This window comes from Oncorhynchus clarkii, chromosome 29 (assembly GCF_045791955.1).
Source record: "Oncorhynchus clarkii lewisi isolate Uvic-CL-2024 chromosome 29, UVic_Ocla_1.0, whole genome shotgun sequence".
Taxonomy (NCBI): Eukaryota; Metazoa; Chordata; class Actinopteri; order Salmoniformes; family Salmonidae; genus Oncorhynchus; species Oncorhynchus clarkii.
This window is the reverse complement of record NC_092175.1, coordinates 6,736,641-6,763,915: the sequence shown is the minus strand read 5'-3', so window position 1 is coordinate 6,763,915 and position 27,275 is coordinate 6,736,641. Positions and strand designations below refer to the sequence as shown.

At 44.8% G+C, this 27,275-nt stretch overlaps 1 protein-coding gene across 2 annotated transcripts in view; it reads left to right on the top strand.

The window, feature by feature from the left end:
* LOC139388393 (LHFPL tetraspan subfamily member 2a protein-like) overlaps window positions 1–27,275 on the top strand; it is a 77,752-nt gene that overhangs the window by 32,382 nt on the left and 18,095 nt on the right. For both annotated transcript variants that reach the window (XM_071135028.1, XM_071135027.1), the window contains one exon: window positions 24,067–25,063. In XM_071135028.1, the coding sequence (XP_070991129.1) occupies window positions 24,547–25,063 (517 nt within the window). In that variant the 5' untranslated portion in view covers window positions 24,067–24,546. The remainder of the gene's footprint in view (window positions 1–24,066; window positions 25,064–27,275) is intronic.

Sequence of the window (27,275 nt, the reverse complement as noted above, 5' to 3'; positions counted from 1 at the left end):
TGTGTGTGTGTGTGTGTGTCTTTCAAACATCTCCAAGGAGGCATGACATCACAGCAGTGTAGTCTAACTGCTCAGAGATCACAAACAGAGGTACTGGGAAAAAACGTCCTGTTGCGGTGCCACTGAAACAGCAAACAGAGATCTTTCCACAAGATGACTGTCCAAAACAACCCTACTCCACTCCCCCTGGTGTGGCCTGGCGGTCTGTCTCTCTCTGGGGGCGTTGCTGGTTGGCCACCCACTAAGACAACGGCAGACTCTGATATGTCAGATGGTCATTTTTTTTCCAACATCCTCTTAACCTCAGAGACCTCAGAGACACTGGGCTCCACAGGCCAGTCAATTTAGGGCGGTATAAAATCTGTTTTATTTTTTGCCTGATTCCATTTAGTTTTTTTTCTCCAAGTTTCCGTTTCCCCCTGTTTCTTCAGGTTTTCACTCTCAAAAGAACACTTTTTAAAATAAAAAAAACAGCTAAATTAGATGTTGTAAGTCCACAACAATGCTTAAACCACATTAGGAGACCACTTTTGAGGTCTGGGAAAAAATGTAAATTGAAATTTTTTGGTGTAGTTACCCTTTAATACCAGTGCCCACCTAGCAGAGGCTGTTTAGCAGTGTTCATGTGATGGTAGAGTTTGCAAAACAAGTACCGTACATTTTTGAATAAGACTGTAATGTAACAAAATGTGGAAAAAGTCAAGGGGAATGAATACTTTCCGAATGCACGGCTTTGTAGTTAACATTTAATTAAGGCTTTTGGGAAAGCCTTTCCATCTACCAGAATACTTTTAATTAGCATCATGCTAACGGTTACACAAATTGGTCGATGTGCGCACTGCACATACACAGACGGGGAATTCTCATTGCTCTTCAGAAAGTTGCAGGAAATACGAATCACTCTAGCATTCTGTTCATATATTATGATAAACTTAGGAAAATGTATTCGTTTTTTTGTGTTTTTTTTCTTCTTTTGAATTTCTTTTTACCCCCTTTTCGTGGTATCCAATTATTAGTAGTTACTATCTTGTCTCATCGCTACAACTCCCGTACGGGCTCGGAAGAGACGAAGGTCGAAAGTCATATGTCCTCCGAAACGAGTGCGCTGGTGCGCGATGAGACAAGGATATCCCTACCGGCCAAACCCTCCCTAACCCGGACGACGCTAGGCCAATTGTGCGTCGCCCCACTGACTTCTCTCTGGGAGTCTCTGGTGGCACAGCTAGCACTGCGATACAGTGCCCTAGACCACTGCGCCACCTGGGAGGCCCCAAATTAATTCATTTTCAATACATTTACTAAGTTCAATACATTTCTGAATATTTTTCCAAATATGAATGTCTGGATTCTGTGATTGTGTCCGTGTTATAGGACCATATCAATGTGAGAAGAAGAAGACGAAGAAGACGCACACACTCAAACAAACACACACACCCGGACCCCCCTCCAAGTCTCTTCCTGTAATAGGCCCAATACTCCCACCCTCACAAAATTCAAACACATATACAAACATACACATGAGGAAGGAAAGAGATTGGAGGAAGAGAAGAGAAAAGGAAAGGCATTGAGACCTCTGTGACGGGTGGATCCAACCACTGCCTCTCAGCTGAGAAAACACCCTCTTATGTCCTTCTCTTTCCTCCTTCTCTTTTGTCTTTTTTCCACACTCCGAAATAGCTGAGACTCCCTCACCTTCAACACAGCCCTGTGTTTACACCTCCTCAGTCCCTGAGCACATGGAAAGATACAATATACAACCACAATATCTGCTACTAGACATTCACTACAGGGTCATTCCATGTCATTTCAGCAAGCCATGACCCACAATCTCAGATAGTCCTGTAATCGTTTCTATAGTTAGAAACAGATACAATTATATTCCAAGAAAGAATGCTAATCCTATCATCCATATTGGGCATTTTAATTTATAGGATTCATATAATATTCAGTAAATATAGTACCTAACATCTGATTTGGACAAAACTTTTTTCCAACAATGAGTAAGGCATAAGAAATCCAAATAAATTGTCAATAAAGCACCATAAACAGCACCATCTAGTGGTCAGAACCTGATAGTATCAGGATGTAGGATGAGATTAACTTCAATTTCTCGGAATTTCTCTAATTTCTCTGAACAGGAGGAAAAACGTCACCAAATTGGAAATACTTTACAGAGAAACAATACTCAAAGCCGCAGTTGTATGGAGTGTCGGTGGCTTCTGACCATTCCTTTGGTGTCACGTTCTGACCTTTATTTCCTTTGTTTTGTCTTTATTTAGTATGGTCAGGGCGTGAGTTGGGGTGGGCAGTCTATGTTTGTTTTTCCATGTTTGGTTTCTGTTTCGGCCTAGTATGGTTCTCAATCAGAGGCAGGTGTCGTTAGTTGTCTCTGATTGAGAATCATACTTAGGTAGTCTGGGTTTCACTGTTGGTTTGTGGGTGTTTGTTTCCGTGTGTGTGTTTGTCGCCACACGGTACTGTTTTGGTTTTTGTAGATTTCAAGTTATCGTTTATTGTTTTTGTCTGTATTAAAAACATTATGGACACTTACCACGCTGCATCTTGGTCCTCTCCTTACTCCTCTTCAGACGAAGAGGAGATCTGCCGTTACATTTTGATTCTTCATGTCTAACTCATGTCTAAGTTTGGTCAAAATCCGATGTTAGGTACCATATATTGAATATTATATGAATTCAAATTGATAATTTGGATGCAATCAATTAGCTTAATTTATCAGAGATCTAATTATATTTCAACAAATAATGTTGGAGAAATAATAATCTCATCTGTTGCTAACTACAGAAACAATTTCAGAACAATCTGAGGTGGTGGATCTCAAAGTCCTCTTTCTTATGCTTTTTGAGGTGGAACGACCCTTCACTCAGCCTAGAGGTTAGCTGACCTAGGTGCTAATGGAGTTGCTGACTGCTGAAGTTGATAGTGCTTCAGCTTGTCTTGTCAATAGCATTTCATTACACGCAGGAATGAAGACAAGAGCACCTAAGAGGTGACAAATGGATGGACAGATGGATGGTTTATTTTTCAGGGAAGTTTTGACATTCCAGTGGCCTTTCAACGCTGTCGTTATGTAAAGCAGCAATGTCTAGTAGTGAGGTGGTCAGGCTTTATGACTCTGTGTGTGTGTGTGTCTCTACCATATTACATATCTTTACCATCGGTATGTACACTCAGATATGCAGGCGTGGAATGACCTGCTGTATACTGTACTGGAGTGTTTCCCAAACCTCTCCTTGGGGACCACAAGATGTTTCACAGTTTAGTCTTAGCCTTGAACTAGGAGCAAACGCGGAAATGGTGGAAATGACCAGTTGTGATGTCATAAATAATGGCCAACATGCTGCGTCAACCATAAACAAAATCATGCTTGTAAACAAATTATAATTTTCAAAAACCATATTGATAGATTGCTTTTTATAAATAATGTTTTGTTGGTACATTTAACCGCTAAAAATAAGGCAATTTCGTTAGTAGATGACGTCAGAGGTCACCATGTGGGAGAAGTCAGAGCTCAGGGATGATAGACGAGTTTAGTAATTGCCAGTTGGAGGGGCCATTCAACTGGATTTTTCTTACCGCCTTGACACTTGGTTATGAATGCGACAAAAGGCTTGATGATTAGGTCAATCAGGTGCTAGCTCTGGAATAGATCAAAAACATGGAAGGGCAGGAGGTCCCAGGGGAGAGGTTTGAGAACCACTGCTGTACTGTACTGTATAGGCTGCCTCTGTAAGTGTTGGAGATCCGGACCACAGTGTTGTGACAGTGTAACAGGAATAGTCTCAGAGCAGAGTGGCCTGTCGTTGGTAGGATTTCTCCCTGACTGGAAACTCCACAGACTCATCGGGAATCTCAGTGAGCTGTCTTTCCATCTTCTTTCCATTTGTCCGTCCATCAGTTTCCACTGGGATTTTATGAGGGGGCTCTGGATAACCTCTTCGACGCTGACTGGAGACTGGGGTGATTTAGAACGCGTATACACACACACACACACACACACACAGGCACAGGCACAGGCACGGCACTGATCTAAAACACACATGGATGTGTATTAACTGCTTGGAGTCATATTATGTGAAGCACGTCCGGAGATCTGGCTCCGAAGTCAAGACAAAATGGACTCAAGTGCATTCCATCTCAATAGTATATATGGGGTCTCTCCTCACCTCCTCCTTCATCCCAATAGTCTGAAATGGCTGCTTTCTTTGTTTGTACGGTATATGTAGGCATTCACTATATTGCTGTCACAATAGCTTTAAAAAAAAAAATCTGCACCTTGATTCCAGGGAGCAAAGTCAGCAAACTAAATAGATCTGGTCAGCCTGTTTTCTCTTTTGTACTTTCTCTTCTTTAAGAGCTCGTCCCTCTCTCATACTCTGTTTAGCTCTATGGTATGCTGTTGATTGATCTGTGTCAAGGAAGACAAACGACCCACCGTCTGTGTGTGTGTGTGCGTGTGCGTGTGTGCGTGTGTGTGTGTGTGTGTGTGTGTGTGTGTGTGTGTGTGTGTGGGGGTGGGTGCGCGTGTACAGTGAGTCTGTGCTCTGAGCTCTATGCTAGCGCAGAGGGGATGCAGTGTGTGTGTGTGTGTGTGTGTGTGTGTGTGTGTGTGTGTGTGTGCTTCTATATTCAGAGCTGAGGGTATTTCTGTCTGTGCAGTCTCCTCTGATCCTTCCAGTCTTTGATGTGAAGGCCTGCTTTGTGTCGGAGACCCACAATCTGCCAAGAGGAATCACCCTTAGAGCACCGAGTAGCCCTGCCATACACACTCCATCGGTAAAATGATACACCGTGTCAGACGTGTGTGTGTGTGTCTGGCTGTCTGTCCGTGTCAGGCTCCGCTCACCCCAACCAAATTACACAAGTGGCAGCAACACAAAGCTATAAGGGTCAGTACTGCAACATTTGATGGGCATTTTAATGGCAGCAAGCTTTTTTTTTTAAATCACCAAATAATGTTGGAGAAATAATAATCTCATCTGTTGCTAACTACAGAAACAATTTCAGAACAATCTGAGGTGGTGGATCTCGAAATGCTCTTTCTTATGCTTTTTGAGGTGGAACGACCCTTCACTCAGCCTAGAGGTTAGCTGACCTAGGTGCTAATGGAGTTGCTGACTGCTGAAGTTGATAGTGCTTCAGCTTGTCTTGTCAATAGCATTTCATTACACGCAGGAATGAAGACAAGAGCACCTAAGAGGTGCCAAATGGATGGACAGATGGATGGTTTATTTTTCAGGGAAGTTTTGACATTACAAAAAAAGAAAAAATAGCATAGGAGGGATTTGAAGAGGCTTTTAGAATTCTCTATTTCCTGCTGAGGACAGCATTAAAACCAGATCAGCACTGGTGTGGTACTATAGACTAAGACCACACTGTATGGCCTTAAACAGACCATTAACCTCTCTCTAACACACACACACACACACACACACACACACACACACACACACACACACACACACACACACACATATACACACACACACACACACACATATACACACACACACACACACACACACACACACACATATATATACACACACACACACACACACACATATACATACACACACACACACACACACACACACACATATACATACACACACACACACACACACACACACACACACACACACACACACACACACACACACACACACACACACATATACACACACACACACACACACACATATACACACACACACATATACACACACACAAGCAGTAGACAGATAGAGTTCTGTTTGTAGCATTTATAGACCCAGGGTCACAGAGGAGTCTTTATATTGGGCTGAAGGTGAACGCAGATGGATTATAGTAGCAGACATTGTTAAAGTGTTCTGCGGCTCTGCTACCTCAAGTGGATCGATGCATGGTTTCTCGAACCCTTCTCCACTCCTTTCACAAAGAACCGCTTATGCATCTGTTTCTTCATGTGATGGGTTTAAATATTTTAGGTGGATTTGAAGAACCACTGGCCTGACATCATCCTCATGAAGGATGCGCCTCTAAAACTGGCCAATAGGAAAGGCTGAAAAGGGGCTCGCCAAACACCAGCACACAACTTAGTCAGTCCATCCTTCAGTCCGGCCACCCGTCGGTCCGTCTGTCATTCCGCCCGTCCGTCCGAGTTATGTTACTGGAGGTCATTAGGTGATGTCACAGGGCTGGGAGTCTCAAAGGCCATATATTGCTCATTAGCGGCAGCAGCCTGGCTAGCAGTCTGCGCATGTGTGTGAGAGAAGGAGCAGACAGGACACACACCACAGAGGGAGGCCCTGTGTGGCTAGCTGCAGAGTTTGTTGTTTTATCCCAAATTCTGGGCTGAGGTATGGTCGCCATGTGGACTAGAGGTTTTCACGGATCCGGAAAGTTGAACCCGTTCCAAAATCGATCCATGGCTTTAGCACCCGACCCGCAATATGCATAAATTATTTATTTATAAATAGAGACCCGTTCTGAATGTACCCGAGGACAGTCAGACCCGTTCTGAATGTACCCGAGGACAGTCAGACCCGTTCTGAATGTACCCGAGGACAGTCAGACCCGTTCTGAATGTACCCGAGGACAGTCAGACCCGTTCTGAATGTACCCGAGGACAGTCAGACCCGTTCTGAATGTACCCGAGGACAGTCAGACCCGTTCTGAATGTACCCGAGGACAGTCAGACCCGTTCTGAATGTACCCGAGGACAGTCAGACCCGTTCTGAATGTACCCGAGGACAGTCAGACCCATTCCGAAAAGGACGGTTGGAAAACAGACTGCGGGGACTTGCATCCATTCAGCCACAAGAGCATTATTGAGTTCGGCACTGATGTTGGTGAAGCGTGATTCATCACTCCAGAGAATGTGTTTCCACTGCTCCAGTCTAATGGCGGCGAGCTTTACACCACTCCAGCCGATGCGTGGCATTGCGCAATGTGATGTTAGGCTTGTGTGCGGCTGCTCGGCCATGGAAACCCTTTTCAGGAAGCTCCCGACGAACAGTTATTGTGCTGACGTTGCTTCCAGAGGCATATTGGAACTGGCTAGTGAGTGTTGCAACCGAGGACCGACCATTTTTACGCGCTTCAGCACCCGGCAGTTCCGTTCTGTGAGCTTGTGTGCACTACCACTTCGCAGCTGAGCCGTTGTTGCTCCTAGACGTTTCCACTTCAAAATAACAGCACTTACAGTTGACCGGGGCAGCTCTAGCAGGGATTTGATGAACTGACTTGTTGCGAAGGTGGCATCTGATGACAGTGGCATGTTGAAAGTCACTGAGCTCGTCAGTATGGGCCATTCTACTTCCGATGTTTGTCTATGGAGATCGCATAGCTGTGTGATCAATTTTACTCACCTGTCAGCGCCGGGTGTGGCTGAAATAAATGAATCCACTAATTTGAAGGGATGTCCAGATACCTTTGGCCATATATCTGGATATATTGTTCGATTAAAGGAGTAACTCTGGTCGGCGTAAAAACATTCTTCCTCACCTCGATTGTCGGAGTCAGTTGGAGCGCCCCGGGGCGCTCAGCCTTCATAGGCCTGCTGGATCGAAGCCTAATAATAACCATACCACACCAAACCTTCACAACAGTTGTTTAACTTTATTTAGGGTAATATCAAAAGTAAGTCAAGTCATTGTTTAAAGGGAAAATATGAACAGGTTATTATATTGCGGCGTTAAAAGTCATGGTTTGAGTGAAAGTAGCATAGTAGGCCACATTACATTATATATCGGCAAACACAGCATTACAGCTGGAACTTCTTTTGGCCAACGAAAATAGCTTAACAGAATGAAAAGTGTTTGCCTACCTTAGTGCTTCCCAACAGATCACAGCAATAGGGTTATGCTATTTATTTTACAGCAGGCCCATAATAATAATAATTATTATAAATGGCGAAACAATTGAAAGTAAATACGAAAATAAATAAATGAAAGGTAGAAAATTGCATCAAACCTGAATAGCGAGTTGCACCACAGTCCATTTGGCCTAGGCAACATTCTTCTCATCTTTGTCCGCTACAATATTAAAACTTATTCCCGAGGACATTCCCCTTGTCGGCTACTTTTCACTGTACACTTTCTCCTTGAGCTTTTCTCTCTCTCTCTCTCTCTCTCTCTCTCTCTCTCTCCTTCTCTCTCTCTCTCTCTCTCTCTCCTCTCTCCCTCTCTCTCTCTCTCTCTCTCGCTCTCTCTCTCTCTCTCCTCTCTCTCTCCTTCTCTCTCTCTCTCTCTCTCCTTCTCTCTCTCTCTGACCTCAGCAGCAGGCGCACGTGTGGTGAGCAACTGGAGCCAGTTTCAGCTGGATTTAAGCTATACGTTTTATAGAGTTGCAATGGCTTGACACAGATAACAAGCTTGCACAGTTCTCATCGCACAAACAGTAAATTAACAGAAGGCAGGTCCAATCCGGTCCAGTCGGTAAACACATTTTAATTGCACATAACCGAGTCCCTTGGCAATTGTATCAGACCCGACCCAGATCCGAGACAAAAGTCCGAATTTAGGACCCGGGTCCGCTCAGGTCCCAGGTTGGATCTCGGGAATTTAGGTCCTATTGGACCTGTGACGACCTTTAATGTGGACCCTCTCAGGGCTGTGGCTCCGGTGTCTGACCAATCAGTGCTGGCTGTGAGTTACGGGAGGAGTTACTGACTGGGGTCTCAAGTGCTCGTGAGCGGTTAGTTGTGTGTGGGGACCAGAACCACCAGTAGTACACAGCTACAGCAGAGCTGCACTGAAGGAGGAGAATATGTTTTTTTTCTTTTTTTTCTAATCTTCTGTTTGGTGTTGTGTCAGCTGTTCTCTCATCAGAACATTACTTGTTGTCATGTTTAGCTCAGCTTAGCCAATGAGAGCGCTCCACACTCACCTCTATCTCGTAGTGTTTAGAAGACAGTTTCAAGTGTTATTTTTCCTGATTGGCAATGCTTCCCAAGTCTAACAAAGGGGGTGACTAATGCTATGGGCTGTAAATATTATGTTCCATCTTCTGAATCATAATGTAACTGTAGTGTTGAACAGGTTACACAGTAGCCCTGGCAAAGGTTGGCATTCTCACAATGGAAATGTTGAGCACTACAGACATTCGTCACCAAACACTGGCACTACTACCATTGTTAAGTCATATACTTATTTACTTATTACCAGAGGACTAGGTGGTGTGTGTGTGTGTGTGTGTGTGTGTGTTTGTGGGGAAGGGGGTATATCTGCTTGCAAGTGTGTATGTGCAAAAATCTGTGTGTGTCCTCTGATCTTGTGTTTACGCCAGAGGTGAAGAGGGTCTCTTCCTCATCCTGACTCACACTGATGACTCCCAAGTTGTTTTTCAGTAGGTCTATAGTAGGCCATGGGAATGTTCCACTATTGTAATGGTGTATGTTTTTTGAAGAGGCCGCGCGTGTTTCAGAAGTTGCTTTGCGGTACAGTAGCAGCTGAAAGTGGTTTTCAGGACAGGAGTGGAGAGTGAAGACCATGTCGTTTTGCAAAAAGCATAAACTGCTGTGGTCCGAGGAGAACGGATAGTTACAAGCCTAACCCCAAATCATAACCTTAACCATTAGGTGGATCTGAAGAAATCTGACCCTGGGGCAGCATTTAGGGGATGTCTAGAAACACACATATTGTTGTTCCCCTGCCTGCCCTGAGTTGATGGACGGATGACGTTATTTGGGTCTTCCTAATGAAAACCTGATGTGTGGATCTAATTGTATAGTCATTCCATCCATAGCATCAGTATGTGTATGTATGAGTGTTTGACCTACAGTTATCCCCAGGGAGTGGGAGAGAGTATAGGAAGAGAGAGAGAAACAGGGAGGGAGGAAGAGAGAGATGCGATTGAGAGACCACCATGCACCATCCACCACCCAGAATGAACCACTTCGTCGTCCGGGAGACGCTTACCGTAGCTGCGGCATTACCATAGATATGCAGATAGTTTCCTGTCAATGGTAGTGTGCTGAGGGACTCCCTGCTGTTGAGACTTTGTCACACTGTGACTCAGGCAGATTTGTGTCCTCTGTAGTGCAGATGAAGTGTAGCGGGGGTGGTATTGTGTACACACACATAGACACACCCTAGGGTTTGTAAGTCTAGGGTCACAGGTTCAGTGCAGCTGGCAGGGGGTCTTATTAGGTATCTGTGTGTGTGTTAGTGCTGAGCGATTAACCGAAACGTCAGTTATTTTCCGTTTTTTAAACATCTAATTGACCAAAGTCTGTTCAATTATTTAAATCGTAATTTCGTCCCGTTTTTTTTTCTGTGAGCTCAATGAGCAGTTTCTCTAGCGATAAGTCAGATCAAGCCCGAACTGTGCAATGTAGTCGGGAGTTGTAGTTTCCAACAGGCCAATATTCTACATAGTTTAGCACAGAAAATGTGGTAATTAACTACAATGACCATAATCCATTGCGCGTCTATTAGTGTTGGCAGACACGGAGAGGGAGAGAAGAAAGCGCAATGGAGAGGGATAGAGAGCAGTTGTTTCGCGATGTATCTCTACCTGAAAATACATGATCTAAGTGACTGAATGTTGGTATTCAGTATGCCTTATTTACTTTGAAGAACTACTAAAATAGTGATTTTGTCAGACAGCGTAGGCAGCAGCTGACTTGATGGCTTGGAATTAAATAAAAGTAATCAAATAAAACCAATGTAATATAAACATAGTCAAATATTTTATTCAAGTAGAGTAATGTGAATAAACGATTGTTAATAAGTGATACGCAGTAATGGGCAGTCACTGCCATCATGGAACTTATTGTATTAATTGTTTCATTCTGCATTCAACCCAAACAGAACCAACCTCAAAAAGCACTAATCTCTCAGCACTAGTGTGTATGTGTGTGTGTGTGTGTGTGTGTGTGTGTATGTGTGTGTGTATGTGTGTGTGTGTGTGTGTGTGTGTGTGTGTGTGTGTGTGTGTGTGTGTGTGTGTGTAATAATATGATCCCTAAATAATCGTAACCTACCTCTGTCTTCTGAAAGAGGGTAATAGACATCATAAATCCAGTCACTGCCATGAGTCACACTGCTGGGAAAGTTCTGCTCATGATAGCTAACGACTTGAAGCTCTGCCTGTCTTGTCTATCTGATCTGTCTCTAGGGGGAATATCGAAGTAGGCTTTTTCCTAACATTACCTTCCTACACACACTATACACTGCCTTATGATACACTAGTAGATATGTCGACTGTAAGCAAATATTACAGTTTTATCTTAGTTACAGATACTGCGCTTGACCAGACTTTGAACTTTTTGACTGTTCCAGCACTCGCATGTTCTTCATTTCGAGTACTCGAGTAAAAAAAAAAAAATACCAGTTGTGTTTTGTGTTAGCTAATCCAAGTTTATCATTTTAAAAGGCTAATTGAACATAAAAAAACTTTTGCAATTATGTTAGCACAGCTGAAAACTGTTGTCCTGATTAAAGAAGCAATAAAACTGTCCTTCTTTAGACTAGTTGAGTATCTGGAGCATCAGCATTTGTGGGTTCGATTACAGGCTCAAAATGGCCAGAAACTTTCTTCTGAAACTCGTCAGTCTGTTCTTGTTCTGAGAAATGAAGGCTTTTAAAAATTATAAACTTGGATTAGCTAACACAACGTGCCATTGGAACAGAGGAGTAATGGTTGTGGACAATGAGCCTCTGTATGTATATGTAGATATTCCATAAAAAAATCTGCCCGTTCCAGCTACAATAGTCATTTGCAACATTAGCAATCTCTACACTGTATTTCTGATCAATTTAATGTTCTTTTAATGGACAAAATGTGCCTTTCTTTCAAAAACAAGGACATTTCTAAGTGACCCCAAACTTTTGAAGTAGTGTGTATTCAGTCAATACAAAAAGTGCTATTTAAGATTGATTTATTGAAATCGGAATATCAACTGGTGATATTATATCATGGAACACAATCTTCAAAAGGCAGTAACCTCAGCAGTGGCACTCGTCCAAAAAGTTATACTTTTGAATCATCTGTCCATAGAACATTCTTCCATGAGTCTTGATGATCACCCAGGTGCTTTTTTGGCAAACCTGAGTCAACTTTTTGGATGACATGGATCACATTATGTCTGGCGAAAACGGAACACTGCATTCCACTGTCAGAACCTCGTACTAATGGTCAAGCATGGTGGTGGCAGTGTGATGGCTTGGGAATCTTTGTTGCCTCAGGACCTGAACCCTTTGACACGTACCAACACACGGGAAAGGATCATTATACAGTGGTGACCTGCAGCGTGCGCTCAAACCGGTGTGATTAGAATGCTTATTTAGAACGCCCATTTGCGATTGATGCAGGAGTCAGCGTTGGAGCTGGCAACACTTTTTTTTCACAGAAACTTTTTGCACAAACAGTCCTTACAACGTTGCATTCACAGAAGTGGCAACAGCCTGACACAATCATCCAAACCGTAAAATGTAGGCTACATTAGTCCTAGCACTAACTGAGGGGAGATTGACCTAACACAAGCGGTCATATTTAACTAACAGAATATGAATTAACTAATAGAAATGACTATTGACAATTCATCACATCACGGGTGAGCTCACCATTGATCAATATAATTGAGTAAAACACTTTCTGAAAATGTTAATTCATCAGACGATGGGTAGTTTGTGCGCGCCACCATGTTTGTTTTTTAGAGGTCAACTAAAGATAAGAAGAGGAGGCAAGATGAGTTGGGTCTGTTTGCAGTATGCATGCTCAAGGGGGTGTGTCGTCATTACAATCTATGCAAGAATCGGAATGCATGATTTGTCACCAGTAATTGAAAACATGAATAAAACAGTAAATACATTATGCTCCATACCTACATACTTTATGCTACAGTAGTAACGACAACACGATATACAGACAATAAGGCATTTACTTTGATAGGAAAGCACACATATCCAAAGTTATTTGTAAGGAAAACAACAATGAAGGCAATGCAAGCGCCAGCCAGAAGATGTGCCAGGGGGAAAAAGCTTGTGCTAGACTGCGCAAATGTCTGCATACATGATCTGAGGAAACACAGGGGAGGTGGTTGGGCTTTCATCAAAGAGATAAGTTTGTCCAGTTCAGTAAATCCTCGAACATTCATTGCATTCAGAAAGTATTCAGACCCATTCCCTTTTTCCACATTTTGTTATGTTACAGCCTTATTCTAAAATTGATTCATTCCCCCCCCCCCCCTCATCAATCTACACACACCCCAAAATGACAAAGGGAAAACAGGTTTTTAGAATTTTTGGGCAAATGTATAAAATAAAAAATAAAAATATATATATATATCTTATTTACATAAATATTCAGACTCTTTGCTGTGAGACTTAAAATTGAGCTGAGGTGCATCATGTTTCCATTGATCATCCTTGAAATGTTTCTACAACTTGATTTGAGTCCACCTGTGGTCATTTCAATTGATTGGACATGATTTGGAAAGGCACACACCTGTCTATATTTTGTCTAAATGTAACCTTTATTTAGCTAGGTAAGTCAGTTAAGAACAATTTTTTTATTTACAATGACGGCCTACACTGGCCAAACCCGGACGATGCTCGGCCAATTGTGCGCCGCCCTATGGGTTCTCTCAATCATGGACGGTTGTGATACAGCCTGGATTCGAACAAGGGTGTCTGTAGTGACGCCTCTAGCACTGAGATGCCGTGCCTTAGATCGCTGCACCACTTGGGAGCCCATATAAGGTACCACAGTTAACAGTGCATGTCAGAGCAAAAACCAATCCATGAGGTCGAAGGAATTGTCCATAGAGCTCAGAGACAGGATTATGTCGAGGCACCGATCTGGAAAAGTGTACCAACAAATTTTTGCTGCTTTGCAGGTCCCCAAGAACACAGTGGCCTCCATCATTCTTAAATGGAAGAAGTCTGGAACCACCAAGACTCTTCCTAGAGCTGGTCGCCCAGCCAATCTTTGCAATCGGTGGAGAAGGGCCTTGGTAAGGGATGTGACCAAGAACCCAATGGTTACTCTGACAGAGCTCCAGAGTTCCTCTTTGGAGATGGGAGAGCCTTCCAGAAGAACAACCATCTCTGCAGCATTCCACCAATCAGGTCTGTGTGGTAGAGTGGCCAGACGGAAGACACTCCTCAGTAAAAGGCACATGACAGTCCGCTTGGAGTTTGCCAAACGGCACTTAAAATCTCTTTTGGTGCATGAACCACTTGCGGGACACCTATGACAACATCCGGTGAAATTGTAGAGCGTGAAATTCAAAATACAAAAATCGTAATATTAAACATTCATGAAAATACAAGTGTCATACATAATTTAAAATATGAATTATTATTATTATTATTGTTAATCCAACTGCGTTGTCAGATTTCAAAAAGGCTTTACTGCGAAAGCATACCATGCGATTATCTGAGGACAGTGCCCCACATCTAAATACTTTTTCAACCAGCACAGGCGTCACAAAATCACAGAGATAGAGATTCAATAAATCACCTACCTTTGAAGATCTTCCTCTGTTTTCAATCCCAATGGTCCCAGCTACACAATGAATGGTCGTTTTGTTCGATAAAGTCCTTCTTTATATCCCAAAAAGTCTGTTTAGTTGGCGCCAATAATCTCAGTCATCCACTCGTTCAACGTGCATACAAACGAATCCAAAAAGTTACTGGTAAAGTTCGTCCAAACAAGTCAAATTATGTTTCTAATTAATCCTCAGGTACTCTAATATCTAAATAAATGATCATATTTAAGACGGAGAATAGTATGTTCAATAGGGAAGATAAATAACGAAGAGCGCGCACCTCATTCATGCGCCAACAAGCCTACTTTTCTAATGAGAGACACCTTGTATTTTTTCGAACTACTTACTCATTTTTCAAAAAACAAGCCTGAAACCCTTTCTAACGACTGTTGACATTTAGTGGAAGCCATAGGAAATGCAATCTGGGTCCTATCTATTTGTATTTCCCATAGGCACTGAAATGGCCTGTGACCTCAAAACAAAAATACAGATGGATTTTCCTCGGTTTTTACCTGCCATATCAGTTCTGTTATACTCACATACATTATTTTAACAGTTGTAGAAACTTCAGAATGTTTTCTATCCAATACTACCAAGTATATGCATATCCTAGCTTTTGGGCCTGAGTAACAGGCAGTTTACTTTGGGGCATGTCAGTCATCGGAAATTCCAAACAAAAAACAGTCTCCAAAACAGGTTAAAGACTCTCAGACCATGAGAAACAAGATTCTCTGCTCTGATGAAACCAAGATTGAACTCTTTGGCCTAAATGCCAAGCATCAAAGTCTGGAGGAAACCTGGTGCCATCCCTACAGTGAAGAATGGTGGTGGCAGCATCATGCTGTGGCAATGTTTTCAGCGGCAGGGACTGGGAGACTAGTCAGGATCGAGGGAAAGATGAACGGAGCAAAGTACAGAGAGGTCCTTGATGAAAACCTGCTCCAGAGCGCTCAGGACCTCAGACTTGGGCGAAGGTTCACCTTCCAACAGGACAACGACCCTAAGCACACAGCCAAGACAACGCAGGAGTGGCTTCGGGACAAGTCTCTGAATGTCCTTGAGTAGCCCAGCCAGAGCCCGGACTTGAACCCGATTGAGCATTGCTGGAGAGACCTGAAAATAGCTGTTCAGCGACGCTCCCCATCCAACCTGACAGAGCTTAAGAGGATCTGCAGAGAAGAATGGGAGAATCTCCCCAAATACCAAGCTTGTAGTGTCATACCCAAGAAGGCTCAAGGCTGTAATCACTGCCAAAGGTGCTTCAACAAAGTACTGCGTAAAATGTCTGAATACTTATGTAAATGTCATATTTAATTTATTTTTAAATAAATTTGCAAAAATGTCTAAAAACTTGTTTTTGTTTTGTCATTATGGTGTATTGTGTGTTGATTGATGAGGTGAAAAAACTATGTAATCCATTTCAGAATAAGGCTGTAACATAACAAAATGTGTAAAAAGTCAAGGGGTCTGAATACTTTCCGAATGCACTGAACATTGTCCGCAACAGTGAAATGGGCTACTTCTATGTGAATTTATGTGGAGGCGGAACACACCTCAATTCAAACTGTTGTCAGAAAATTAAACTTGTTTGAAAATGATTTCAAATCCACAAATTGATATTAGCCTATAGATAATTAGCAGACAGCATGTGTCTTGGTTTGAGGGCAGCGCAGGTTAACTCTCCTGTTGAGTTCATTCTGACATCCTGCTCATAAAACAACTCACACTGGGGTGACCATTAGAGATATTTTGAACTCACGTGTGGAAAGGTCAATAGAAGGAAGCATGAATTCTGCTCTGGATTAAAGAGTTCTACAGGAGAGTGTCAGGCCACCTGTCCATGAGCTGAAGCTGAAGTGCAGCTGGGTCATGCAGCAAAATATTGATCCAAAACACACAAAACAAATCTACACGAAAATGGTTCAAAAGCAACACATATGAAGTTTTGGATTGGCCAGTCAAAGTCCAGACCTAATCCCAATTGAGATGTTGTGGCAGGACTTGAAACCAGCAGTTCATGCGTGAAAACCCACAAAATGTCTCTGAGTTACAGCAGTTCTGCATGGAAGAGTGGGCCAAAATTCCTCCACAGTGATGTGAGAGACTGATCAACAACTACTGGAAGCGTTTGGTTGGAGTCATTGCAGCTAAAGGTGGCACAACCAGTTATTGAGTGTAAGGGGGAAATTACTTTTTCACACAGGGGAATTGGGTGTTCCATAACTTTGTTTATGAAATAAATGAAATAGGTATGTAATTGTTGTGTTATTTCTTCACTCAGGTTATTCACTTCAGTATTAAAAATATGCAAAAGTAGAGAAAACTGGAAAGAGGGCAAATCATTTTTCACGGCACTGTATTTCCCCACTTGAAAATCCAATCCATTTAGAATTTGTGATAAAACAAAACAAAACTTGTCATTTGGCATGGAATGTAGCTCGTGTATCCCTTCAGTTCGATAGATTTTATAGGCACTTCTTTCTGTAGGCCTAATGTGAGCTTGTGTGCGTGCTCAAGCAGCGTCTGTAGAGGGAGCGGTCGGAACTTAGGGAGGAGACCTGTGTGACGCTTGGCTTGGTTCCTTTTCTGTTGTGACCCGCAAATGCACATGTAAAAGCTGAACACTAGAGTCAAAGCAAATTCACGCTGTCTTCATTTTTTACTAATTTAATCAGGACACATTTGCAATTGCCTGTTCTGGCAGCCACAAAGCACATTCCACCAAATAGTTTGACAGTATTCAAAAAAATATTTGATCTCTGGTTAAAGATCGAGTTTTGACATAGAGTAATTGACTACTCATGCCCATCCCTAAGACCAGACATGCCCAGACTTGTCCACTTCTCCTCTCATCACTTTTCTGTCTGTTTCTGTTTCTCTCTGACCCTCTATCCATCTGTCTCTCTGTTTCTCTCTCTCTGTCCCTCTGTCTATCTGTCCCTCTGTCTGTCTCTGTTTCTCTCTGACCCTCTATCCATCTGTCTCTCTGTTTCTCTCTCTCTGTCCCTCTGTCTCTCTGTCCCTCTGTCTCTGTCTGTTTCTCTCTGACCCTCTGTCTCTGTCTGTCTCTGTTTCTCTCTCTGTCCCTCTGTCTCTGTCTCTCTGTCTGTCTCTGTCTCTGTTTGTCTCTGACCCTCTATCCATCTGTCTCTGTCTCTGTGTCCCTCTGTCTGTCTCTGTCTATGTTTATCTCTGACCCTCTATCCATCTGTCTCTCTGTTTCTCTCTCTGTCCCTCTGTCACTCTCTCTGTCCCGCTGTCTCTGTCCCTCTGTCTGTCTCTGTTTCTCTCTGACCCTCTATCCATCTGTCCCTCTGTTTGTCTCTGTCTCTGTTTCTCTCTGACCCTCTGTCTAGCTGTCTGTCTCTCTGTTTCTGTCTCTGTCCCTCTATCTCCCTGTCTCTGTCTCTGTCAATTCAATGCTCTATCTGTCTCTTCTACCTATCCCCTCCAACAAACACACAAACACACACACACACACACTGCAATCAGGCACCCCTGTTGGTTGGAGTCAAAGGCCAAGTGGCCTAAGCTTCAAAGCAGGTCAGTTGGTCCTGCCCTGTGTACCTACCTCCAGCTGCTTCAGATCCTTTCTGCTTTCTAAGTGTTTTTAAACAACATCCATGTGTGTGTGTGTGTGTGTGTGTGTGTGTGTGTGCATGTGCGTGTGTGTCTGTCTGTGTGTGTGTCTATGTGTGTGTGTCTGTGTTTGTGTCTGTGTTTGTGTGTGTGTGTCTGTGTGTGTCTGTGTGTCTGTGTGTCAATGAGGAATTAGTCTTTGCAACTGGCCGGTAAACGTTTGACCTCTGCCTCAGAGTGTCCCAGTGCATGACTGAGCCAGAATCATTCCTCTTGGCGCTGTTTGAACTGGAGTCTGTGGAACATCACAGGTGTCAGAACATCTACAGGTTTTTGTTTCAAGAGACTGACTCAACTATGAACTAGAACGACCTGGCGTGCGTGTGTTTGTGTGTCTTTTAGTGTGCGCATGTGTTTGTCCGTGAGTGTGTGTGTGTGTGTGTGTTGAAAGTAGAAAGAGTTACTGGAAACGTTGTTTTGCATCAAGTCAGTGACTAATCCTGTCCGGTTGAGGTCGTCGGGACTGTTTGCGTGTGTTTAGTTAATAAGCACATTTGCGATTTAATAAAAGTCATTCTAATCCTACGCCTGTTCTTATGACCTCACCAGACTTGGAAACACACCACGCGACACACAGTCGCTAGCCACCCACAGATCTGGGTCATTCTGTCTCTTTAGTGGAAGAAGAGAGGAGAATGAAACTGAGGGAGGAAAGCCATGGGGGCTGTTGATATTTCAACAGGATAACAGAGGTCAAAATGTCAGTATGCTGTCATTGTATCATCTCCCTAGCTCAGGCATAATGAATTAAACACACACACTAAGCCCCCCTAAAGGGAGTGTGACCTCATAGCAGAGCAGACTAACCCTCTCCATGGGGGCCGTGTGACCAATACGACCAGGAGGTTCAGAGCGTAGGCAGCACACGCGTCACCACTAGGGCTGTGGCGGTCACGAAATTTCGTCAGCCGGCGATTGTCAAGCAAATAACTGTTGGTCTCAGGGTAATTGACCGTTAATTAACATAAACACATTTAGCATCTCCTGGCTTCCACACATAGCCTACTAGTTATTTGGCCATTTTAGTTGTGATACAAACCTTATCAAAACTTATAGGCCTATGTGCTAGGCTACATGAGGCGAGCGACTATTCGGGGAAAAAAATACTTTGTTTCTTGCCTTAGGCTGGGCATCATTCACAAGTGATAATATATTTATATATATATATATATTATATATAAGTGATAGGCTAATTATTGGTTTAATCTTATCTTTACATATACTACATAATATATGTGTGAAATTTGTTAGGATTTAGCATATACTATTATCATAAACCTGTCATCTATGTACTTAAATAGCAAATGGAGGACTCTTTTCCCGTGATTCATGTTCATACCAGCAAGGTAGGCTATACTCCTGTTGTAAAGATAAGCAATGTGCTTAATATTTGCTTAAATTGAGAAATAGATATAGGAGGCCTAGCCTATAGAAAGCTGATGGGATCCTCCTCTTTTTAATAGAGGCCATCACTATTTTCTTGCACAATTGCATGGCCTATAGAAATGTTGCGCAATATGAGCTCATGGGCTGTCATGAAGTGTTTAATTCGATTTTCGACGACATTTGCATTGATGTCAGAGTGATTCGAGGGAAAATAGAGTGCTGAGTACCAGGCAGTTAGCAAGTTTGGTAGGCTACTAATGACCATCAGCAGCATCAGAGCTCGGAGAAGCCTAATTACCATGACTAAACGGTCACGTGGAATTTGACTGCCTTCATGAGTGTGGCAGTAATACGGCCACCACAACAGCCCTAGTTACCACCGGCCCCTGGCTCTGCTCCAGGCCGCTCCACGAGCCGCTTCGCTCCTTACCCGGCTCCCCAGACTGCCTGGCCCCATGTTCCCTCAGACTCTCCCACACCGGCCCTCCCTCCCACTCCCCACACACTGTCCAGGAACGGGCTGAGGGATTCCCATGAGCTGGTGAGGGAGGGAAGGTGGAAGCAAGGGCGGGAGGGAGAGGGGGAAGGTAGCGGTTCAGAGAACAGAGGAAAAAAAAGGTCTGTGTGTGCGATCATCTCTCCAGTCTCAGTGCTTCACGATACCAGACACAGTTTTACTACTCACTGATGTGCTCGGAGTCTGCACTCATGACTGGAGTTGTTTGATGGAAAACGCAGCGCTAGTTAGTGAGCCTGCTGAGAAGGTAGAACCTTATGTAAGTGGTTTTCAGCACACTCAGGAGAGTGTTAACGACTTCAAAATAAATAAATAAATCCCCGTCCTTCCAGGTGTGTGTGTGTGTGTGTGTGTGTGTGTGTGTGTGTGTGTGTGTGACAAGGTGCGCCCTCCGCTGACCCTTTAAAAGTTCCACGCAGATGAAGTTATGAACTCCGCTCTTGCTCCAGATCCAACATTCCCATATCCACTCCTGGGAAAAGGCCGAAATGTCACCCTGGAAGGATCCACTCAGCTGTCAGATGAGTTATGAGAGAGTGAGTGATTCCCAGTAGACCCAGATACTTCATTGAGATCCAGAGGCCCAGTGAGAGGCACAACCTCAGCATGGCCTGAGGGGGAAGCCATCAACACGTGACTCCCTTGCCGTTGGGCTCATCAACTGTTTAATACAACGTGTGGTTTCTAAGCCAGCAGCTTTTACATTCGAGTCGTTTACTGCAGCATTGATGTTCTGTAGCAGGATCTCCTTTACATTAATATGGTGGTTCACATGGACTGCTAAGCTGCCTTATTGTTAGTGTCTATGTGCCAAGTTGGACTGTACATTAACATGTGTTTTTAGGTAAACTAACAGTTAGATAAAAGAAGACCACTGTTTGTGAAAAGGCTTTTTTGAAGTGAAGCCAGTAGGAAGGGATATATTATTTGCTCTGGTTTATCTCTCCAAGGCCTGTTGTAGTGCTGAGTGATTAACTGGAATGTTGGTTATTTGTCGGTTTTAAACAACTAATTGACCAGCGTCGGTTTATTCCATCCAGTTCGTTTTTTTTGTTTTTTCTGTGTGCTTTTCTGTATAGATAAATCACGTCAAGCCTGAACTGTGGGATGTAATGGGGAGTTGTAGTTTCCAACAGGCCAATATTCTGCAAGGAAACGTGGTAATTAACTACAATGACCATAATCCATTGCGCACCCACTTAAACTGGTCCGGTCTGTGAGAAGCAGACAAGGAGACTGAGGAGAGAGTGATGGAGAGCAGTTGCTTCACGAGCCTGAAAAATACATGATCTAAGTGATTGATAGTTGGTATTCAGCAGTCATAAAAGTATGTCTTATTTACTTTGAAGAACTACTAAAATAGTGATTTTTTTTTGGCAGGCAGCATAGACAGCAGCTCTATAGGCATGAGATGATGACTTGGAATGAAATAATAAAGTCATCAAATAAAAATAAATATTCCATTAAAGTAAAGTAATGTGAATACATTGTAGTTAATAAGTGATACGCAGTAAGGGACAGTCACTACCATCATGGGACTTGTTTTATTTTGTTATTGTTTAATTCAGTGTTGTTACAGCATTCCACCCACATGATGCTGTAAATAATCAAACCCCAAACAGAACCGACCTCAAAACAACACAAATCCCTCAGCTCTAGTCTGTTGACATGCTTTATTTATTGTCTATTCGCTTTAAAGGCCATGCTGTGAAACCAAAGCCCTGTGGGTCAGCTATCTGGTTCCTGTTTAGAGATGGTGTGTGGAATGGCCGAGTTGTGAAATGATGTCACGGCTCGTTATCCCACAGCCTTCTAGTGATGGTAGTGAATGGTGCGTTGTTAGATGGGAGACAGTCTAGAGTGTCACTAGGTTATCTATTCAACTCTCCAGCGAGTGACAGACTCTGCGAGATGACGGTGTTGTTGTGAGATAGAGATAGGGTGTGAGATAGGGATAGTGAGATAGGGTTACCCCCGCCCCCTGGAGTTACCCCCCTGGGGTTACCCCCCCTGACATTGATAGAGCTTACGTCATGTTCACGTCACTGGGATAGGTGCTGGTAGTGTTTTTGTAGCTTTTATGTGATGGTGACACTGGGGTTCTGTAGTGCTGGTGTTTATAAATTGACTGTGTCAGCAGGGTTATCTCAAGCAGGCTGATTCTAGATCTGTTATGTGTTAGCTCCGCGGTGGTTGGAAAGCCGAGCTGCTATCAGCTGGTAACTGACCGTAGGTCAGCGGCGCGGGCTGTTTCATCTGAGACTGGCGTTTGTTTTTTTCCCTCCGTCTGCATCCATTTGTAAAAGAATCCATCATCCCTTCTTTCCACATCTCTCCTCTCTGACCCCGTGAGTCACGGAGCTCTGCGGGGGGAAACCAAAACAGAGAGCAGAGCAGCCGGGTTCCTCCGGGCTCTCCGACATGAAGACACTCAGAAAGGAGAGGAGGCCCCACTTCAAACGAACACTAACACACATCTAGACATCTGTGTGACCAGGCCTCCTCTCTCTCTCTCTCTCGACCTCCTCCGTCTCTTCCTCCTCCTCTGTCTCTTCCTCCTCCTCTCTTCCTCTCCAGGTCTGGCTTTGTTTAAGCCTGACAGGAGGTTGTTGACTCGCAAGCCCTCTGTCTGTGTATGTTTTATTCACCGTGATTCTCGTTCACCACGGCTGCGCTACGCCACTTACTCTAAGAGCAGGGCTGTCAAACTCAATCAGTGCCAGGGCCATATTGGGGAGGGGGGGGGGGGGGGGGGGACCACAACGAATTCGTGGGCCAGACATAGCCTAACGGAAAAAAAACGTGTCCACAAACTGTCCGTTGTTTTATTTGTTTTATATTGGGAAAAATATATATATAAAAATATATCTCTTTACAATAGGATTCTGTATGTCATTTCTTTTAAATACATTATAATACAAAATAAGAGATAATGATATTTGCTGCTATGCAGGTGACCCGAATCAAAAGGTGTTTAACTCCAAATAACAAAAACATGGTTGTTGTAACGCTTAAACTTAAAACCTCTTTTTCATTTTCGTTTCGCACTGCATGCATGGCCAGTACGGTTGAATGCAGCGTTGGTGTATGGTGCAATCTCAAGGTCTTGTAGTGGAGTAGCCAGCCGAGGCCTGCTACTCAAATGTTGCTGTAAGAGGCCTACATGCCTCTCCTTTGCATGGTGAACATTTTAGTGTCCTAGCTAGGACGGTGGCCTGTGTACACTTCTCCTCCGCTGCGCACGGTAAACCCGACACACGAACGCAGCTTCATTGACATTGAATTCACCCATGTGATGCCATCAGGCTGTCATTTCATAAAGTAGACTGTCGACTCTTTTATTCTCGCCTGTGTGTCCTATTGTCCTTTAGTAGTAATTTATACCGGCGTGTGAGTCCTTTATCTTTTCACTTATTGACAATCAAGATGACATGTTCTGTAGAATACTGCAAGGACCTGTTGGTACTGAAACTCGGCATGGCCATTTAGCCTACAACACATTTAAACTTTCGTTCTGGTAGAAGAGGGGGGGGGGGGGTCTGGGAGGAGTGGTGGGGCGTGCAGCATGTTGGCAGCGCTTGCTGTGACTTGTCAGTGCAGTGCTTCGCGAGCTGTATGGGAGCGGGCCAAAATGAATTGACAACCCAAATCGTTGCGCGGGCGGGATAGAAATGTGTCACAGGCCGAATGCGGCCCGCGGGCCTTGTGTTTGACACAACATGTCTTAGAGTTATGGTTGGTTGATTAAAACTGCTGTGTCAATGGCCCGTTTTGTGTTTGCTGATTTAAAGTGACATTTTATGCGAGTTGGGAGGCGGCTTCGGAAACATTCCATACCAACACTGTTAATACAGTCACAGCTATACGTTTTTACCATGGTCTGTCATAAATTATGATCACATCCTCACTTTCTTTTCCCTTCTCTCTCTCTCTCTCTCTCTCTCTCTCTCTCTCTCTCTCTCTCTCTCTCTCTCTCTCTGTCTCTCTCTCTCTCTCTCTCTCTGTCTCTCTCTCTCTCTCTCTCTAGGTGTGTAGTTGGTGAGAAGCCAGCTGGCTGGCCCTGGAGACACGCCTTCACTACGATGTAGAGTCCAGAAGAGAGAGAACGAGAGAGAGAGAAAGACGAAAGCGATACTGTTTACTCGCTACGCACAAGACGGGATAGAGAGCAAGTGAAAGAGGGTGAGTAAGACAGTAGGAAGGACGGAAAGAAAAGATAGAGTGACCGAGCAGAAAGAAGGAACAAGAACAACAGCAGGAGGAGATAAGAGTAAAGAAATAGAGGGACACTGTGAATCATTGACCTCAGGCCCTGCCTCCAAACCAGCCTCTCCCGCCCTCCACCTCCTCCTTCCTCCTTTCCCTGCGTTGGAACTGTTCACTCTCTCCCACACCTCTGGCACAACAGGAACCCATTCTTTGCTCTCTCCCTCCACCCGTTCCCCTCTTCCTGAAGACCCCTGAGGACTTGAACCTTCACCTTTGACCCCACCTGTGTGACCCCTGGATGACAGTCCACCTCTCCCGGAATCAACCCCGTCGAACTTCACTGAACAGACAACACCAGGAACACTTCAGAAGCACTGCAGACGTCAACACCACCATGTGTCACGTGATCGTGACCTGTCGCTCCATGCTGTGGACTCTACTCAGCATCGTGGTCGCCTTCGGCGAGCTCATCGCCTTCATGAGCACCGATTGGCTGGTGGGCTCCCCCCGGACACCGGACGCCGTCTTCAGCCCTCACGGCGCCACTGCAGCCGGCGAGGCCTACCGGCCCACCCTGGGCATCTACGGCCGCTGCATCAAGCTGCCCCACCTGCAGCGCGGCGTGCTCTGCGGGCCGTACGCCGCGCACTTTGGGGAGATCGCCAGCGGGTTCTGGCAGGCGGCGGCCATCTTCCTGGCGGCAGGCATCCTGCTGCTGTGTGCCGTGGCCTTCATCTCCGTCTTCACCATGTGCTTCCAGAGCATTATGAAGAAGAGCATCTTCAACGTGTGTGGACTGCTGCAGGCCATCGCAGGTGAGGCGGAGGGAGACACCTATTGACATGCACGGGCGGCCCCTCGCACAGCTAATGCACAGGGCCCGCTTGTTCCAGTGTTGCTGTGCGAGGTGTTGCGTTGCCTGGGGGGGTTGGTCGTAGTTTTCACCGGGCAGTGTAGTAGTTAGACACAGCTGACTGACTGTTGAACCCCTGGGATGTAGGGAGAGAGGGGCTTGTGAAGGGGTGGGTGCCGTTTGACCAGCCAACATTCAGCCCCCATCTATCTAACCTTTAGTGCTGCTGTCCCGTCTCTGACCTTCAGAGTTTAAACATTTACTAGAGCAATCAGACCCCGCTGACCACACACAAACACCCACGCGTACACACACAAACACACAGGCCCCCGAGAGTGTATTAACTATTACTCCCAGCTGGCTCTCTGTGTGCTCTAGGTGACCATTAACCCTATAGGTCGGGTATCCGGGAAGCACAGCAACCTTGCGCCTCCCTCTTGAGGTCGTTGCCATGAGCGACGAGGTACCAAATATTTGTCATCTTGAGTCAGCTGGGGGTGACGTCACGTGACCTGTGTGGTTTGTGTGTGTGTGTGTGTGTGTGTGTGTGTGTGTGTGTGTGTGTGTGTGTGTGTGTGTGTGTGTGTGTGTGTGTGTGTGTGTGTGTGTGTGTGTGTGTGTGTGTGTGTGTGTCTGTATGAGTCTCGGGGTCACTGTGACCTGCTGCGGTGAGTTATGGGAGGCAGTCATAGGAGAGAGTGAGGTCGTTGGGACTGAATCTCTCTGAGCGTTCATCCTTCTCTCCACTCCTTCCCCGTGCTTGTTCCTTAGACGGTCAGGGTGAAGTCGCCCTACAGACACATATCTACTGTAAGATCAATTTGATGTATTTTCCACACTATTTGTTAAGGTTAGAATTTGGGTATGACGACAACTTTCTGGCACAACATGAATTGAGGTGATTGCTACACCGGTGGACGGTTACCACCTAACAGTGTAACCCACATTCAGACCTAGTGAAGGTGTCAAATGCAGTCCAGTGTTATTGTAGTTGCTATTGAGCCGTAGTCAGAGGACTTCCACAGCTGGACTGATTAGAAAAGCAGAGCTGCTCGTTATGGGTCTGTGGGTCGCTGGGAGGAAGAGGATGAGGAAGAGGAAAGGGGGCGAGGGGGAAAGCAGAAATAGCAGGGAGACGTTTCCTTCATGCCCCCAGCCCTCAGCCCCCAGCCCTCAGCCCCCAGCCCTCAGCCCCCAGCCCTCAGCCCCCAGCCCTCAGCCCTCAGCCCCCCCTCAGCCCCCAGCCCTCAGCCCCCAGCCCTCAGCCCCCAGCCCCCAGCCCTCAGCCCCCAGCCCTCAGCCCTCAGCCCCCAGCCCTCAGCCCCCAGCCCTCAGCCCTCAGCCCCCAGCCCTCAGCCCCCAGCTCTCAGCCCCCAGCCCCCAGCCCTCAGCTCCAGCCCTCAGCCCTCAGCCCCCAGCCCTCAGCCCCAGCCCTCAGCCCTCAGCCCCAGCCCTCAGCCCTCAGCCCCCAGCCCTCAGCCCCATGTCTGAGTTGACTATAGGTCATTAACCCAAAGGGAAAGATGAATCAATTTTGAATATTATATTGTTTTTGTGCATTTCTGAGTGATGTTCGATCGATTCCCAGGGTCATTTCATGTTTTTCATGTGTATCTGAGTTATTCCTGTTCAACAGGTAGAAATACAGCCAGTGTGAGCTAGAATTGCTCACTACACTGGAAGTGAATAGGAATACAACTTTTAGATTGGGAAAACGTCCATCATACATGTCACATTTCAATATTGGCTGATGTCATAACTCAGGAGGGCTTCTTCTCTCGAATGAGCCGAGCCATTGATCATATTTTTGCGATACTCCGACACTGAGAAATGTGTAATTTAGCAGAGGGTCCACTACATTTCTCCTATTTGTCTGCCTGGTCAGTCCAGGGTGCTTTACATAGTGCCATTGCACGGTCGTTGTGAACGTAACACTCCACTCTGCGAGGCACATCGGTCTACAGATTGAACTTGGTGAGATTGTAGACTGCTAAATTGATAGTGCAGTTTGTTTAGGTGATTTTACAGTCAACTAGCTACTTCACATGCTGATGTTGTCTTTGGTATTATTGTGTGTAGCTAAGTGTTCTACCGAGCTAGATAGCCCTTAGAGAGAGCATAGCATTGTGGGTTTTTGAGCTGCAACAGAATTTCCCAATGATTTTAACATGTTG